Below are 15,970 nucleotides of genomic sequence, written 5' to 3'. Positions count from 1 at the left end.
GACACATAATTCAATTGCATTCTAGTCTGGTGCAAAGCTATGTTTTTCCCAGCCTTCACAATTTTGATTGGCATAACCCAGGCTAGGTTTATAGCCCCTGAGATTATTAGGGTAGCACTGAGATGCTGAGTGTAGGGAATCATTTTACCAATTTTCTCAGCACATGGGGGGACCTGTAAGAAAGGCTTGTGTGGATGGCAAAGTTGGCAAATGACCTGATTTTCACTGAAGTGCACATGTCCTATGCCATTTGAGTTGGAAATCCACACCCTTGTGTATCTCCATCATTAAGGGAAATTCTGACACTCCTTTTGCCCCATTTTCTGGAAGCAATATTAGAATGAAAGTAAATGAAAATGTCATTACAATAATCCATAATGATGCTCAAACACGTTTCTTAATAAATCAAAATGCAAACACTGAGTTATTTGTAACAGGCCTCGTGACTGGTTGTGATCCTGTCATCACATTGTGAAAAAGTACTTTGAAACTGGAGGGAGGGAGAAATGTGAAATCCATTTGGGGGGGGGGGGGGTGCACCAGGACCCACAGGCTGCCTCCCCTGCTTATCTCCCATCTCATTCCCAACCCCAGGACCAAGCCTACTAAAGGGCTTCCCTGCTTCCTTCTTATTTTGCTTCCTGAGTCTGGAATCCAGACAGACCAAATTGGAATCTGGCAGCAATTTGCTACTCTTAATAACCCTGATACAACTATTTACTTGAGTAATTTTGACAACACTATTTTTTAAAAAGTAATTTTTTAATCAAAACAAAAATATTCAAATACTTAAAAGGAGAAACTATAGTTCATCTTTGTATTCAATTCTCACATTTCCTTCCTTTCTCTCCTCCCCCTCTGCACCCTATATCTTGCTCAGTAATCACCTTTGGAGTTCTTATTTATCCCTCTATCTTGCTTCACCTCTTCTTGCCTCCAGGAAGGATACTGTGGGGTTGGCTTTTTTTTTTTTTTTTTTTTTTTTTTTTTTTTTTTTTTTTTTTATGACAGCACTGTTAATTCTGGTTTTGCACCAATCTGGTCATTTCATCCACAACCTAGATCTGGAGAATCCCCAAACTCAAATTCTCCCTTTACATTGCAGGGACATGTCCATTACAACCTCTTCTCCTAAGAAAGTCCTGACCTCAGTTTCCTTTTCCTCAGAAATGTCAAAGAAAGGAGATGAAATTGTCGAAGGTGACCTGTTTCTTCCCTAGTGGGCTGAGCCAGGCTCCCAACCCTTAAAGAACTGTTCACTTTCTGGCATTGGGTTTTCCTGGGTGCATGATGTAGCAACCAGTGCACTGTACCTGGATTCAGAAGACCCGGTGGCAAGTTTGAACTCGACCGCTCACCAGCTGCATAAGTTTAGGCAAGTCACTTTAGCTCTCTGAAATAATCCACAGGATGACTAGCTTGAAATGAGTGCTTCTTGATTTTGTTCCATTATCTGCGTTATCTATATTAAAGAGACCCTCTTTGAAAAAAAAGAAAAAAGTTACAGGAAGTATCTACTGACCAGTTTTCAGCGGAGGATGAGGGAAGGCTTCCTAGGATTGGCCCCAGGCACCCTTCCGGGAGACTGAACCACCGCCCGGCAGTTCTTGGTTGGGGGTGGGGGAGATCCCACCCCACCTCTGGCGCTCCTACCTGATGTGTGAGTCCTTGGAAAGTTCAGAATTCCAGAGGCTCAGTTACTCCCATTTACTCTAACATGCTTTCAACACTCTTCGGTGAGGCCTCCTCCCCCCTCTTTAACCGCACTGGCCTCCTCCTCCGCGAAAGGTGGCAGCGGCAGACCGCGCGGTTCCCCCTCGCCTGGTCACCCGCAGCAGACGTCCTGCCCTCAGAGCCTAGTTCGCCTGGCACTTGGGTGTCCGGGAGCTCCCCCTCGGGGCGGCGCACTGCTGCAGCCCGCCGGGTTGTCAGCAGCTCCCGCTGTGAAGAGGCCGCGGCAATTCGCTTGCCCGCCCGCGCGCCCGCCCACGTGTACCGAAAGGAGCGAAGCCAGAGCAGTTGCCAGGCCGGCGCTTGCCACCGGTGGGTGCCTCACCTCTGGCGCTGGCGGGGGCCGTAACCCGAGCCCCTCTGCCCGGAGCTACATTTGCATAATTCGGCTACCCCCCTTTCTTTCGGACTCAGGCTGGAGATGAGAGTCGGGTTCCCCTTCGAGGCGTCGTCTTGCCGGTGGTCAGCGCGGGGGCCGCGGGACCGGCCGGAGCGCAGGCGGAGCGGGCTGGCGCACGTGGTAAGAGCGCAGCTTTCTTTTCTTTTCTTAGAAACGCGACTTTACACGTTTTTCCTGGGGCTGGGGTACCTACAGATGTGCTAACCTTGATGCGATTTCTTTTCTTTTCCCTTTTATTTTTCATCCCCAATTGGAAAAGAGCGCGCAGCGTAAGCAAGAAACTTTCCCAAATTAGCTCAGGGCGTTTTAAGTCAGAGAGGTGGCGGGTTCCTGGAGACCAGCTGTTGAGGCGGGCAGTGAAAGAATTGGTGCTCGGACAGACGACCAGAGGCGGTTTCTGGCTGTCCCGCGCCCCTGACCGTCTTGAGCTAGAGCCCAGGCGGGAGCTGGCGCGCTGCGTCGGCGGCCGTGGCAGGTGAGCGCCTGGAGAGCGCCTGCAGCGCCACGCTCCCTCCACGGCGTGGCGCCGTGGCTCTTGCCCGCCTGGGTCCCCTTCAGACTGGGGCGGCTCAGGGTCGGGGACAGGAAAGGGACGAGCCGGGTTCGCGAAGCTATCCCCTGCGCTTTTTCCTCGGCTTCCACGACTTTGGAGCAGGAAAGGGCGAAGGCACAAACGGCCACAGGCTAGGCAGGCGCCGGCTTGCGGGGCTTGGGGAAATCTAGGACCAGCCTCCCGGAGGGCCCTGGCCAGGCCCGGAGTGCTTCTGGTGCAGGCTGGGGCAAGCTGGGAGGTAGGAGCTGTGTGTCCAGCGAACTAGAACACACCGCCGAAAAGTTTTTGAAAATTGCTTTAGGAACCAGAGAAGGTTACTTTGGGTCAGTTTTCTTTTTAACTAGCAAAGAGAAACACGTGTGGGATGATGGCGGCTCGAGACGCGTTGGGGACACTGTTTGCTTCACTCAGGACCGTGCCGAGGACACCGAGGTGGTTCTTGGAGAGGCAGAGGGAGAATGTTTCTCCTAGTGTGCGTTCTGGAGTAAGGCTTGGGTGCGGACAGGGCTCACTCACCCTGGGAGTGTGTTCGCGGGGCTCAGGAGGGTTTGTGGTGACAGGGAGAGATAGATGGTAAAGGTGAGGACAGTCTTTGCAGAAAATACACTCTGGAGAGCTTTGGCGTCTGTTCTGCCGCCCCGAGACCCTGTTGGCTAGCCCGGCCGCTGGCGCGCTCTGTCAACAGGGAGGTGTGTAGCATAAGGTGTATGAGTGGGTGTGTGAAGAGGGCAGCGGAGGAGGGAGTGTGTGTAGCGGAAGTGGTGTGTGTGTGTGTGTGTGTGTATGTATGTGACGGGGCAGGGTGAGTGTCCAAGCCTCCATCTGGACGCCCCCACGCAGCCGACTGCCCAGACGCGCTGGGAAGGGAGCCCGATCCGCTCAGCAGCTGAAGGGGGGCGGGGAGAGCGCGGGCAGAGGAAGAGGGTGTCTCCGGCTGAGGATTTCTCTCGAAGCTCCCTCAGTAATTCTGCTCTTCCTAGGGTCTACCCCCTCCCCTCAGCCTCACGGTGCCCAAAATACTTAAACAAACAAACAACCCAAACCTGTTCCGTTTTCGCTCCTGTATAAATAGAACAGACTTTCCAAAAAAGCAATACCGCATTCACTCTTATCACCAGCCACTTCTTTCCACCAAGTAATTCAGAAAAAAGCAGTCAGCTTCCGTGAATGCATGTAGCTTTTTTTTCTTTCTTTCTTTTTTTTTCTTCGCTGCCTCCTTTTGCTTGCGGTTTTGAGCTGCCAAGAAAGTGAGTAGGGGTTTGACTGTAGTGTCTCGGCTATGCTCGGTTTCTTTCCGAAGTTTAATTTTCCGGAATGGCTCCCAAACAAGGGCTGGGGAGGCGGAGCCGCCAGCACCGGATCTTCGCCTTTTTTGGAAAGTCTCGGGGAACCGGAATTCCTCCCCGCCGGGGAGGCTGAGCTGCAGTCCCTAATCGCTCCTTCTCCCGCCGTGGCCGCAGCGGGGTCCACTGAGCGCCCTCATCCCTGCCGAGCCCTGCTCCCGGGACCCAGGCTCCAGCCGGGCCGTGCACCTCGGACCCCTGAGAGTTTCCGCGGGCTGCGAACCGGTATTGGCGAGCCCAGCGGAGCCCGCGCGGCCGAGCCCGTATGCAAATCAGCCATGTGACGGCAAAAGCCGCCTGGCCCAGCCCTGTTCCTCAGTCCATATATGGGCAGCGACGTCACGGGCTTTGAAACCTGCCCATAAATACTTACAGCAACACTTTCCGCCTAACTGAGAGAGCAGCAATTGATTAATAGCTCGGCGAGGGGACACACTGACTGTTATAATAACACTACACCAGCAACTCCTGGCTTCCCAACTGCCGGAACACAGACAGGAGAGAGTCAGTGGCAAATAGCCCTTTTTTCTTCTTTCTTTAAAAGCCAGCAACTTGTTTGCTAGTTTTATTTCTGTTGAATTTTTTTTGTTGTTGTTGTTATTGGTGGTGGTTGTTTCTAAGTGTGGAGGGCAAAAGGAGATACCAACTCAGGCTCAGCCCAATTCCTCTCCAAAACGGCTTCTGTGACAGTCCAGGTAGCGAGGGAGTTGGGTCTCCAGGTTGTGCGAGGAGCAAATGATGACCGCCAAGGCCGTAGACAAAATCCCAGTAACTCTCAGTGGTTTTGTGCACCAGCTGTCTGACAACATCTATCCGGTGGAAGACCTCGCCGCCACGTCGGTGACCATCTTCCCCAATGCCGAACTGGGAGGTCCCTTTGACCAGATGAACGGAGTGGTCGGAGGTAAGCCGCATGTTCTCGCCGCAGGCTAGAACTCGCAGGGCTTGGAGGTAGTGGGTGGAGAGCTGTGGGTGTTTCGGGACTCGGAGGAGAGGATTGGGGATCTGGGTGGACGGCTCTGACTGCCCTGGCTTTGAAGACTGAAAGTGAATGCAGGAGGAGCCCAAGAGAACGGGATCAGGGCATTGAGGATGGGAGCACTGGCAAATGTACCAGGTTGCCAGCTAACCCGCGTGCGTGTGCCGTGGCGCACCGGTCCCCTGGCGGACTCAGTGATGAGGATGCGAGAGACGCCTTTCAGGGCTTCGGGGCTTGCGCCCGCCCTTCGTCCCGCCGCATTCGGCCTTTCCCCTCCTGGGGTAGGGACAAAGTGATGATAAAGTTCGGGGCTCCCAGCAAGAATTGCGCATCTGAACGGTCGGGCTGCAAAGTGCAAAAGAAGAGCGTCTACAGCTCCCTCCCGGGCAGTGGACTCTGGTTGGAGCGCGCTCCTCGCGCAGCCTTCAAGGCGCACCCCCACCTGTGCGCCGCCCGCGAAGTGGAGGGGGTTAGCAAGGCTGGCGCTCCGGTCGGGGGAGGCTGGGAGGAGGTGGTAGAGGAGGGCGGGCAACAGCGGCAAGCAGCCCCCGGACTGTGGAGGGAGGCCCGCGGGGACACCGGCGCCGCGGGTTTCCTTGGCGATGCTGTAGGAAGTCGTCTTCCTCGGCCCCCGCGCCTTCCACGGAGCCTGGTCACTGGTCTTGGGTTTTGGGCTGGGGCGGGGAACGCAAGAGTGTCCGGCAAGCCTGAGGATACCGGGAGGAGAGGGAAAACGTATAAGATCCTTCCTCCGTAGCCTCCCATTTCCTCCAGCAGCCTTCAGCGAAAGCGCAGCGGGAGAAGGAGGGAGAGAAGGCATTGGGGATAAGGAGCAACCAAATATTCTCCCTCCCATCCCCGCGCGGTTCTCAGGCTCCTCTCTCTCGCTGGCACCTTCTTGGCTTTAGCTGGGATTGGTCCGTTCTTGGCTGGTGTCTGTCCTAGTAACCCAGCCGTAGGACCCCTAGGCAAAGGAAAAGGAGAGAAGTTCCAGGCAGATGGGAAAATGTTAATGTTGTTGTTTGCTATTATTGGGTGTTTTTATTAGAGACTAGAGCTACAGATGGTTGGGAGGGGGGCGTTGGAAGGAGCTCATCCTGCTTTCCTAGAGGTAGTTCTTGAGTCCCAGATTAGAGCTAGTCTCTTCTTACTGTCTCTAGGTCTCAGTTTCCCCACCTGTTGGGCTTTGCCCCAACTCTACAGTGCTGAGATCCAGGCCCTTAGGAATGGACCCATGAGAGAGAGGGTGAGAAGGGGATTCTTGGCTGCATTCTCATTGTTCCACCTCCATTCTGCTTTTTCCCTTCCCAGATGGCATGATCAACATTGACATGACTGGAGAGAAGAGGTCCTTGGATCTCCCATATCCCAGCAGCTTTGCTCCTGTCTCTACGCCCAGAAACCAGACCTTCACTTACATGGGCAAGTTCTCCATTGACCCTCAGTACCCTGGTGCCAGCTGCTATCCAGAAGGCATCATCAATATTGTGAGTGCAGGCATCCTGCAAGGGGTCACCTCCCCAGCTTCAACCACAGCCTCATCCAGCGTCACATCTGCTTCCCCCAATCCACTGGCCACAGGACCCCTGGGTGTATGCACCATGTCCCAGACTCAGTCTGAGCTGGATCACCTCTACTCTCCACCACCGCCTCCTCCTCCTTATTCTGGCTGTGCAGGAGACCTCTACCAAGACCCTTCTGCGTTCTTATCTGCATCCACAACCTCCACCTCCTCCTCTCTGGCCTACCCACCACCTCCTTCCTACCCATCCCCCAAGCCAGCCACGGACCCAGGTCTCTTCCCCATGATTCCAGACTATCCTGGATTTTTTCCATCTCAGTGCCAGAGAGACCTACATGGTACAGCTGGCCCAGACCGCAAGCCCTTTCCCTGTCCTCTGGACTCCCTGCGGGTACCCCCTCCACTCACTCCACTCTCTACCATCCGTAACTTTACTTTGGCCGGCCCCAGTGCAGGGGTCACAGGACCAGGGGCCAGTGGAGGTAATGAGGGACCCCGGCTGCCTGGTAGTGGCTCAGCAGCAGCTGCTGCTGCCGCCTATAACCCACACCACCTGCCACTGCGGCCCATTCTGAGGCCTCGCAAGTACCCCAACAGACCTAGCAAGACACCCGTGCATGAGAGACCCTACCCATGCCCAGCAGAAGGCTGTGACCGACGATTCTCCCGCTCTGATGAGCTGACACGGCATATCCGTATCCATACTGGACATAAGCCCTTCCAGTGTCGGATTTGTATGCGCAACTTCAGCCGGAGTGACCACCTCACCACACACATCCGCACCCACACGGGTGAGAAGCCCTTCGCCTGTGACTACTGTGGCCGCAAGTTTGCCAGGAGTGATGAAAGGAAGCGCCACACCAAGATCCATCTGAGACAGAAGGAGCGGAAAAGCAGTGCCCCCTCCTCCTCCGTGGCAGCCCTCTCCTCAGCTTCCTGCTCTGGGGGCTCACAGGCTGGGGGCAGCCTGTGCAGCAGCAACAACAGCAGTATTGGTGGAGGGCCACTTGCCCCTTGCTCCTCACGAACCCGGACACCTTAAGATGAGACTCAGGCTGACACAGGAGTTGCTCAAGGCCCAGGAGGCTCTTTGTCCATTTGAACTGCACGATAAACACTACCACTCTTCCCTGCTTCTCCCTCTCCTCCTTGAGCAGAGGGCCTTGGTGGAATCCTGCCCTGCCCCTCTTTTCTCTTAGAAGCAAGTCTTTCCTAAAATTTACCTATTTTAGTCTCTCTTAGGTGAGTTGACTATCACCCCAAGGCAATGGGGAAACTCAGAAGAGGGTTGGGTGAGGGTCCCTAGCCTAGAGGGCTGAGGTCTGACCCTGCTGTAAAGGGTTGTTTGACTAGGTTTTGTTCCCCCTTCCCTTTATTTTGATCCATTACAGGTTTTTGACCTTGGATGTCAGAGTTGATATGAGACTTTTTCTACAGTAGGTTGGGAGACGCTGATCCCTTCAAGTGGGGACAGCAAAAAGACAAGCAAAACTGATGTGCACTTTATGGCTTGGGACTGATTTGGGGGACACTGTACAGTGAGTAAAGCATGGCCTTCATGCCACGTTCTGTGGCCCTAGAACAGTGAATCAAAGCTTATTTAGTCGTCTCAACCCTTTAAGCAATATGTATTATAAACTCAGAGAACAGAAGTGCAATGTGATGGGAGGGACATAGCAATATCTGCTCCTTTTTGAGTTGAGAAATGAAAAGACTCTATTATTAGTGTATATCCACTCAGATTTTGTGTATTTTTGATGTGCACTGTTCTCCAAGTTCTGAACCTTCGGGAAAAAAAATGTAAAAAGCATTTATGATCTCTTGAAATGAGTCAGAGGTTAATTTATTTAAAGGGGGATGTACATATATTCTCTGAAACTAGGATGCATGCAATTGTGTTGGAAGTGTCCTTGGTGCCTTGTGTGATGTAGACAATGTTACAGGGTCTGCATGTAAATGGGTTGCCTTACTATGGAAAATAAAATCACTCCCTGGGTTAAGTATGGCTGTATATTTCTGCCTATTAATATTTGGAATTTTTTTTAGAAAGTATATTTTTGTATGCTCTGTTTTGTGACTTAAAAGTGTTATGTTTGTAGTCAGATTTCAGATAAGAATGTACATAATGTTACTGGAGCCCATTCGTTTGGTTATTAGCTCTTAATAGTTGTGGAAAAATAAATCACCTATTCTAACACCAAACCACTAACTGAAGTTCAGATAATGGATGGTTTATGACTATAGTGTAAATAAATACTTTTCAACAATATTTTTGCTGCAGGAATCATTTATGAAATATTTTCTGGGTGGGAATTAAACATTCAGTATCTGTGAAACTACTGAAACACAGCACAAAGCACCTGCGGGTTAATGTGTTTAGATTAAGACGAGACCTGCAAGTTTTCTTTGCTTGCCTATGATGGACACCAGTCCTCTCACTCCAAAGCAATCTCCATTCATAATCAAACACTAGTGTTGTGGGGATTTCCCCCATGCATTAGTGTAAAAGTGGGGAGGCGTTGTTTTGACTCATTGTTCCGTCCTCTTTAACAGCCTATAGCTTCTTTCTGCTCCTGAGTGGGCTCCGGAAAATAAATACTTACAAACAAGTGCCCACTCGGAGACTACACATTTGCAATTGCTTTCAGAACTCTGACCAGGCCCTGGAACTCAGACTCGATGTGGCTTTGTGGAAAGTGTGGTGGCGTGGTCAAGCTGGAAATGACTTTCAGGTTCCAGGATTAGTCTCATGACCACAGAAAACTTTTTGAAAGCACTATCGCCTCTTCAGATCAAAAATGCTGTCAGACACTGCTGATGACAGCACTAATGGGTTGCCAAAGGAATTACCCCAGGACTCATTTCTCTCCAGTCTTCATTTCCCAGTTGTTTGCCTTTATTTGGAAGGATCATTCATCTGCCATAGGTTTAGCAGGTTTAAAAGTGACCATCAAAATATCTGGCTTGTTAGATGAGACAGGTAACATTAGCCTTAAAAATTTTCAAAGAATGTCAATCTAAATTAACAAATATAGTTTTCTATGATACTGGATGATTTTTCACAAAATAATATATTACAGGGTTCATTTTACTGGAGGCCTTTTGTAGTGGTTTTAAAACACATTCTCTAAAAAATTGTTATTCTATCCACCTTTCATACAAAGCAAACAGATTGAGAAGTCATCATCTTTACTCTAAAATGTGGGTCTCAATATCATTTAAGTTCACCCATGTTTGGTACACAAATGTAATATGTTGGGAGTATCCACTGTTCTGTTGCATTTGACAATCCCTTCATCTGCTTGTCCTTTGCTACCATTAGATTCTCTGAGACTTGGTTGAAAATTGATGGCCTATATTTCAGAGTAGCAGACAGCCACAGCCACTCCTGGAAACCACCTTTTGCCCTCAACAGCACTTGAATATGAAATTCAATTTATGAAGGTAATTAACCCTTTCCTTCTGTATCTTCTTTTTCTATCCCTATTTCAAGGAAGTAAAATCTCTTCCTAGTACTACTAAATAGGGATTTCAAAATATGTCAGATTTTTTTCTAGTGACTGGTGATTTCCCATTCAATGTATATTTCCCAGCTAACTAGTATATTACCATCCTTGTTTATCCAATTTTGATACTATAAAAACTGCCACATTTTGATAATCGTTTTTAAAACATATTTCCTATTAAGATTTCATTATATTAAAACATGGTACAACCAAGTTTTGTACAATAGCTAATCATCTTGCCAAATTTTTATTGCAAACCATCTTCTATCAAGATAACTATTGTTTACAAAGCAATAGACTAAACATTTAAAGACTGAAGACATTTTGATGGTAGCTAAATTGGTCACATAATCACTTTCACCTTGACTTGGGCTTTGTGAGGTAGTAGTAACACACATACCATAAGAACACCACAATTCAGTGCTTACTCAGGTCAATCTTCTGGCTTTTATTCCTAGATTTCAACATGTTCGGCTAATATCTTTACTTAGGTTTGTTTGGCCCACTGCTTAAGACATTCAGGGCACTTTTCGAAGTCATCTCATTTATTAACTTTGTTCAAGAAAGTAGGCATGAAAAGATAAGTCAGCTCCTTTTAATCTTTCATATAAGCTTTCTGGAATATTATTGATGTTTCAGCTGTTTCTATTGGTTTTTATTAAAAAACCAATATCTTCTGGAGAGAAACTCCTTAAGATTTGTAATGCTTTTGAGATGTTTCACTTCATGTCATGAATAGATCCATTTAACCTAAATAAGGTTCTCAAGTGTTCATGAGCCAGGTTATTTAATTTCAACAGCCTAACAGTTACTAAGATTAAGGCAAATGGTTTCATATATTATTTAAAAAACTGCTATAGTAATATTTAATGGTTAAATAAGTTATCATTTTTTTCTGGAGGGGGGGAAATGGTCACCATCAACACAAGTACCTAAAATGTTGCCAATATAAACTTCAGCTATACAAATTCCACAGGGGGAAAAATCGAGAGAAGAAAATACTAAAGTCCTAAGATTCTTTCCTTTTAGGATGAAAGTAATTGGTTTTTGTTGTTGTTTGTTTTTTTGGTACTGGCTTATTTTCTTTGGGTAAAATACAAAAGAAGCTCTTTTCTGTTATACCAAATAGTATGAAATATACTATTTTTTGCTATAACAGCCATTATTTCAGATGTATTTTCAGGCATACTGTTTCAAAGATTATTCTCAAGGAAATTAACTAATTTTTAAAGTTTCTACTATTAATTGGACTTTTGAAATCTGTAGGCCACCAGTTTTTAGTACAACATAATCTTATAGACAGTGAATCTTTAATTGTAATCAAAACATTGATCTAATGTTTTCCTTGTCTATTTTGCAATAATAAAGATTTGCCTCTAAAAATTTAAAACATGCCTTTATTTTCTATAAATACACTGATTTTAATCCGGAAATAAAAATATGCTTGGATTTGAAGATTCCACATCATTAGCAAATGATTTCCAGTGCTCAGTGTCAATATGTAACCTTACGTTCTGAATTTACACCTACAGTTATAGGAGTAGCACTGCTCTCAGGCAACAGCAATGGGTAGAGGTCTGAATTCCAGATATATTGCTTCTTCCTTGGATAGAGCTAGAGCACAGGATTCAGAATCATAGAGGAGTGATGATAATGTTCTCCTGAGATGCCAAGACTAAGGCAACTACAAAGAGACAAAGTAAATAAAAAGTGTGCATTCTGAGAGCAGTTAAGGGATACTGTTGATAAGCTCAGAAAACTCCTGTTGATAAAACATACTACTATCATTTTCATTAATGAACAGCAGCAAGTGTAAATTCAACCCATCAAATTATAGTAAAAAAAAAATCTCAAAATCCTAGGTAGATACGTAATATTCTGCATTCATATAACCAGTCACTGCCATAATTAGGGAATTTTAAATCTTCAGAAGTATTTAGAACACTCTCATCCATAAGTAGTAATTATTGCATTTATTATTCAACAGAAAAAAAGTTAATTAATATTATTTGCTCACTAGTTTTTCCTAGGGGGAAGATCATTTTTATACCACAGTTGCTACTAAAACAATCTATGTTGCAGAATTATATGGAAATACAGTAGCAGCACACCAAGTCAGTCTTGACTAACAGTTTATGCATAGAGGTGCAAGAATTTTTCTGCACATTTACTTTGTAATGAGCATATTCTGTCTGTAGTGGCTCATTAAAATGTTACATTTTTTCACCATTAATTTACTCAGAATTTATTAGTGAACCAGAAGTTTCTCTATTCTCAATGAACTAGACCAGAAAGAGATCATATTGCCATTTTGGCCTGGAATGATTTATTCATTTGAAAAGCACCTTAAACTTTTTTCGTACAAATTGCTTATAATTGAGAATGTTAACACTTTTTTTTTTTTGGTAATTAAGTCTTTCATAATTCTTTATTACTGTTCTATTTCCAGGATGTGTTTCTGTAGGTTAATGTACTCCTTGCATTGTAACACATTCATTACTATCAACAATCCTTGTATATTAATCAACTTTTTGCTACAATGTAATTCAAAAGAGTATGTGACTGATAATCACACAATACGAACACATTTTATTTAGTGAAGTTTTCTAAGAAAATCATCATACCTAGAATTTATTTCAAATTGAAAGTCCTGAAGAGGGGCTTCAGATTGCCCTCAAGGCATTTTAACCCACATTACCAGGAGATCTACAATAAGGTAATTTTAGCAGCCCTGGAGGAAATGCATGGTATTACACCTGTATCAGGTTTTACAACAGGTTTTCAGTGGCTTGTGGTGTTGCATCTTTTCTGTTTAAGGGAAAAAAAATCATGCATTAAGAATTTGCTTTTTTTCATACTATTTTAAAAATTGGGAACAAATACTTCTTTACTCTGGGTCTCTGTAATCTAATATGCATCAAGAGGGAAAGGCACATATTGTTCCCCAATAGGAGCAACACACATTTTTCACCAATAGCAGTAAATCCCTTTATTACAGATATTAGAATTCTATTGCCACATGGCCAAGTCAATCAAGAGGACTTAGACGACAGCTGGGCAAATTTTAATGTGTTTATTTCTATAGTTTGTTTTTATGAAAAGTTATGTGAAAAAAGGAATCCTATAAATAGTAAAAAGAGGCAAATAGTGCTCTATGGCCTTAAGTAAATGGTGTTAATACATTTGTACATAAGGTAAAGTTGCTCTGCCTACAAAAAGGACAAAAATAAAACTAGAGATAGCACAACTGTTCCTATCAAGAGTTGGGAGCAGAAAATATTTCATCCCAAGTTTTGATGGTCTAAATGGCTAGTAATATAGTTATTTATTATTTCTCCAGGCTAGATCATCTATGCCTTCCACCTCTTGTTTCTGCTTCTTCCTACAGAAATCGACATCAGATGAAACAAATTCACAGCACTCTATTATTTGAGGATGAGGGCTGAGACAACACTGCCAGCAAGGCAGCAAGAACCACAGCCCTCTGAAACAGTAGAGTTCCTGGGAGAATGTGAAACAATATTTATCTACTTTTACAAGAAGATACTGGAAATAAACAGGGGTATGGATTTTAACATTGACTAGAGGTGTTTTACATTCAGTTTTTTGGAAGCATAACTGATTCAGGTTCTCTGAATCTTCTGGTTAGAAAACACAGGATTACACTATCAACTCATTGAGACAAGAAAAAACGTTACTTGAGGATAACATGGTCCTTGCATTTAAGGTGAATCTGCAACAAGAAATCTGCTCAACTCACAGAGATCTGGAGATTCTTGGGGGGGGGGGGATGAGCCCTAAGTGACCAGCTCTCTGAGATATGCAGGTGAATTTCTTAGTAGATGCTGCCCCAGTAAACCAGATGTGGCTACTGGGCAAGCGGAAGAAAGAGAATACATCTTGTCCTTGACATGCATAGTTGTTTTGACAGTGATACCCAAATTCTGAAAAGACGATTTAGTTTTTACAGGGAATTAATTAGGCAAGACAACTCACTTTCAAAGTAGCTCAACTCTTAGAACTTGGTTTGTACCAATCCTTGAACTACAAACAATTCAAACCACTGGGTCATGCTCAGTCAATAAGTTAAAACTATAAGGATCAAAAGGTCATAAGGGCAGCAGAGAAAACCAAATCCTATTTACCAAAGGAGTGGGATTAAGAAAATCATTTAGTGTATTCTGTACAGAATGGTTTACCGAGGAAGCATATTTTCATTATGGCTCTAGGATGGAAGCGCTTCAGAGTCCCCAGCCCACTCCCACAGATCAAAGCCCCAGTGGCAATGACAGTACCAGGAAACCTAGCCTCCCGCCCACCCCGCCCACATAACCGTGCCGGGTGGCTGTGGTCCAGTCGCCCCTGCTTCCCAAGCTGCAGAGGAACCGGCTGTTGCTCACTCCAGTACATCCAACACCCGGCATAGTGGGCAGAGAGAGAGAGCCCTTGTGGTGGGTCACAGCCAGCCAGGCTGATAAGGGTACGGCATGTCTTCTACCCAACGCTCCGTGGCGCCGTTTGCTTCAAGGGAAGACCTTGGGACCTGGATAGGGCTCTCCCTCGCACCAGAAGTCATCAGCCTGCGGGGTTTCCAGGAGCCACACCTCTCGGGGCAGGTCACTGGCCGAGCCAGAGGCCTCCTTGGGCCTGACAGGTTCCAGCACCCGGTAATAGTGGCAGTCACGGCCATCGTCCGGGTCGTAGGGTGGGGCCAGGATGTCCAGAAAGGCAGCGGGTCCGTCCACCGCGTCGATCTGGTGCAGGTTGTCCCGGTGAGGGGTGAGGACGCAGGGGCCGCTGGCTTCGGTGTACTCAGCCCGAGAGCGCAAAACTCCGGGCCGCGCAGCTTCCCGCTCTCGAGCCTGCAGCGGCGGCTCGAACTGCTGCTCTGGCGGCAGGGCCCGTGGTCGTTGCCCGCTGCCCACCTCCAACTTGTCCATGCAGCTGATGCGCACGGTGCCGTAGAGGACCTTGAGCATACCGTGCATGCCAGGGTGGTCGTGGAGCGGGATGGACGTGCCGCTCTTGAGCAGGAACACGCCAAGGCTGAAGCCGTCAGTCTCGTATATATGCATGTAGGTGACCGGCGGTAGGTTGGGCGACAGCGGTTGCAGCGTGGCCTTACGCGGGGCGATGTTGAGGTCCTCGGCGCGGACCTGGGTCAGCAGGCTCTTCAGCTTGCTCAGGTTTTCAGGGAAGCCAGGAGACATCGGCGCCTCCGGGCCAGACGCCGAGCCAAGGTCGGAAGCGCTGCGGCCACCCCCGCTGCCCCGGAAGGTGAGGCACGCCTGGCGGGCGATCCGTTGGATCAGGGAAGCCATGTTGTCTCGGGGCATGCTCGGCTGTTCTTCCGTGTGCCGGGACCGGCTCCCTCCTTTCCTCCGACCTTTGCGGTCCGCGGCGGCCGCCACGGTGGCTAGCAGCCCTAGGCGAGGCGGGAGGCCCCGCAACGATCGGCCCGTCGGGCGCGCGGCGCGCCGGCCGCCGCCAACCTCAGCAGTCACGCGCCCGCAACGGCCCAGCGCGCTCGCCTCGCACTCCCTCCTAGCGCGCACGCGCAGGGCGGACAGCCAGCACTCACGCTCGGGAGCAGGTACCGGCCGCGCGACGGGGCCAGGCTTTGCTTTACGCCGGGCGCTCCATTCACGCGGCCCGCACCTACAAAGGCGGCCCGGTGCTCCGGGTCCTGCAGAGCATGCCGGGATTTGTAGTCCGCTGTTCCGTCTACGCTCTGTATTTGTTTTGTCGACTGGAAAAGGGCAGGACTATTACACCTGGTGGGAATAAAGCGACTTTTTCATGGTTTTAAGGTGTTTTCCTGTTTGAAAAAAGTTGATTGGGATGCAAAAGAAGTAGACCCTTAACTACAACTCCCGGCATCCGCAGCAGGCTGGGTGACTCACTTCCGGCAGCTGGCCAGGGCAGTAGTGGAGGCT

General features: G+C 47.8%; 2 protein-coding genes across 3 annotated transcripts; one reads left to right on the top strand and one right to left on the bottom strand.

Annotated features, from left to right (window-relative positions):
* The first annotated feature begins 2,015 nt into the window (after nucleotides 1-2,015).
* Nucleotides 2,016-8,777, top strand: EGR2 (early growth response 2). 2 transcript variants are annotated; one of them, XM_081268026.1, is made up of 4 exons: nucleotides 2,016-2,043; nucleotides 2,146-2,251; nucleotides 4,823-4,931; nucleotides 6,318-8,777. In XM_081268026.1, the coding sequence occupies exons 2-4, from the start codon at nucleotides 2,153-2,155 to the stop codon at nucleotides 7,568-7,570; spliced, it is 1,461 nt and encodes a 486-aa protein (XP_081124152.1). In that variant the 5' UTR covers nucleotides 2,016-2,043; nucleotides 2,146-2,152; the 3' UTR covers nucleotides 7,571-8,777. The 2 variants fall into 2 exon arrangements, with proteins under 2 accessions (XP_081124152.1, XP_081124153.1); XM_081268027.1 differs by lacking the exons at nucleotides 2,016-2,043; nucleotides 2,146-2,251 and adding an exon at nucleotides 4,221-4,722.
* Nucleotides 8,778-11,411: 2,634 nt separating this feature from the next.
* Nucleotides 11,412-15,723, bottom strand: ADO (2-aminoethanethiol dioxygenase). Its single transcript, XM_081267684.1, has one exon. The coding sequence runs from the start codon at nucleotides 15,368-15,370 to the stop codon at nucleotides 14,558-14,560; it is 813 nt and encodes a 270-aa protein (XP_081123810.1). The 5' UTR covers nucleotides 15,371-15,723; the 3' UTR covers nucleotides 11,412-14,557.
* Between the last annotated feature and the right edge of the window lie 247 nt (nucleotides 15,724-15,970).

Source organism: Spermophilus citellus (assembly GCF_964194105.1).
Source record: "Spermophilus citellus genome assembly, chromosome: 15".
In the NCBI taxonomy this organism is placed as follows: Eukaryota; Metazoa; Chordata; class Mammalia; order Rodentia; family Sciuridae; genus Spermophilus; species Spermophilus citellus.
The sequence above is the reverse complement of the archived record's forward strand: the minus strand, read 5'-3'. Positions and strand labels throughout refer to the sequence as shown.

What these genes read in the sequence shown, in the direction of transcription:
- ADO (XM_081267684.1), bottom strand. Translation starts at nt 15,370, where the DNA reads ATGCCCCGAGACAACATGGCTTCCCTGATCCAACGGATCGCCCGCCAG.
- EGR2 (XM_081268026.1), top strand. Translation starts at nt 2,153, where the DNA reads ATGAGAGTCGGGTTCCCCTTCGAGGCGTCGTCTTGCCGGTGGTCAGCG. An exon ending in GGAGCGGGCTGGCGCACGTG is followed by an intron (nt 2,252 to 4,822) that starts GTAAGAGCGCAG and finishes TTTGTGCACCAG; the next exon opens with CTGTCTGACAACATCTATCC. An exon ending in GATGAACGGAGTGGTCGGAG is followed by an intron (nt 4,932 to 6,317) that starts GTAAGCCGCATG and finishes TTCCCTTCCCAG; the next exon opens with ATGGCATGATCAACATTGAC.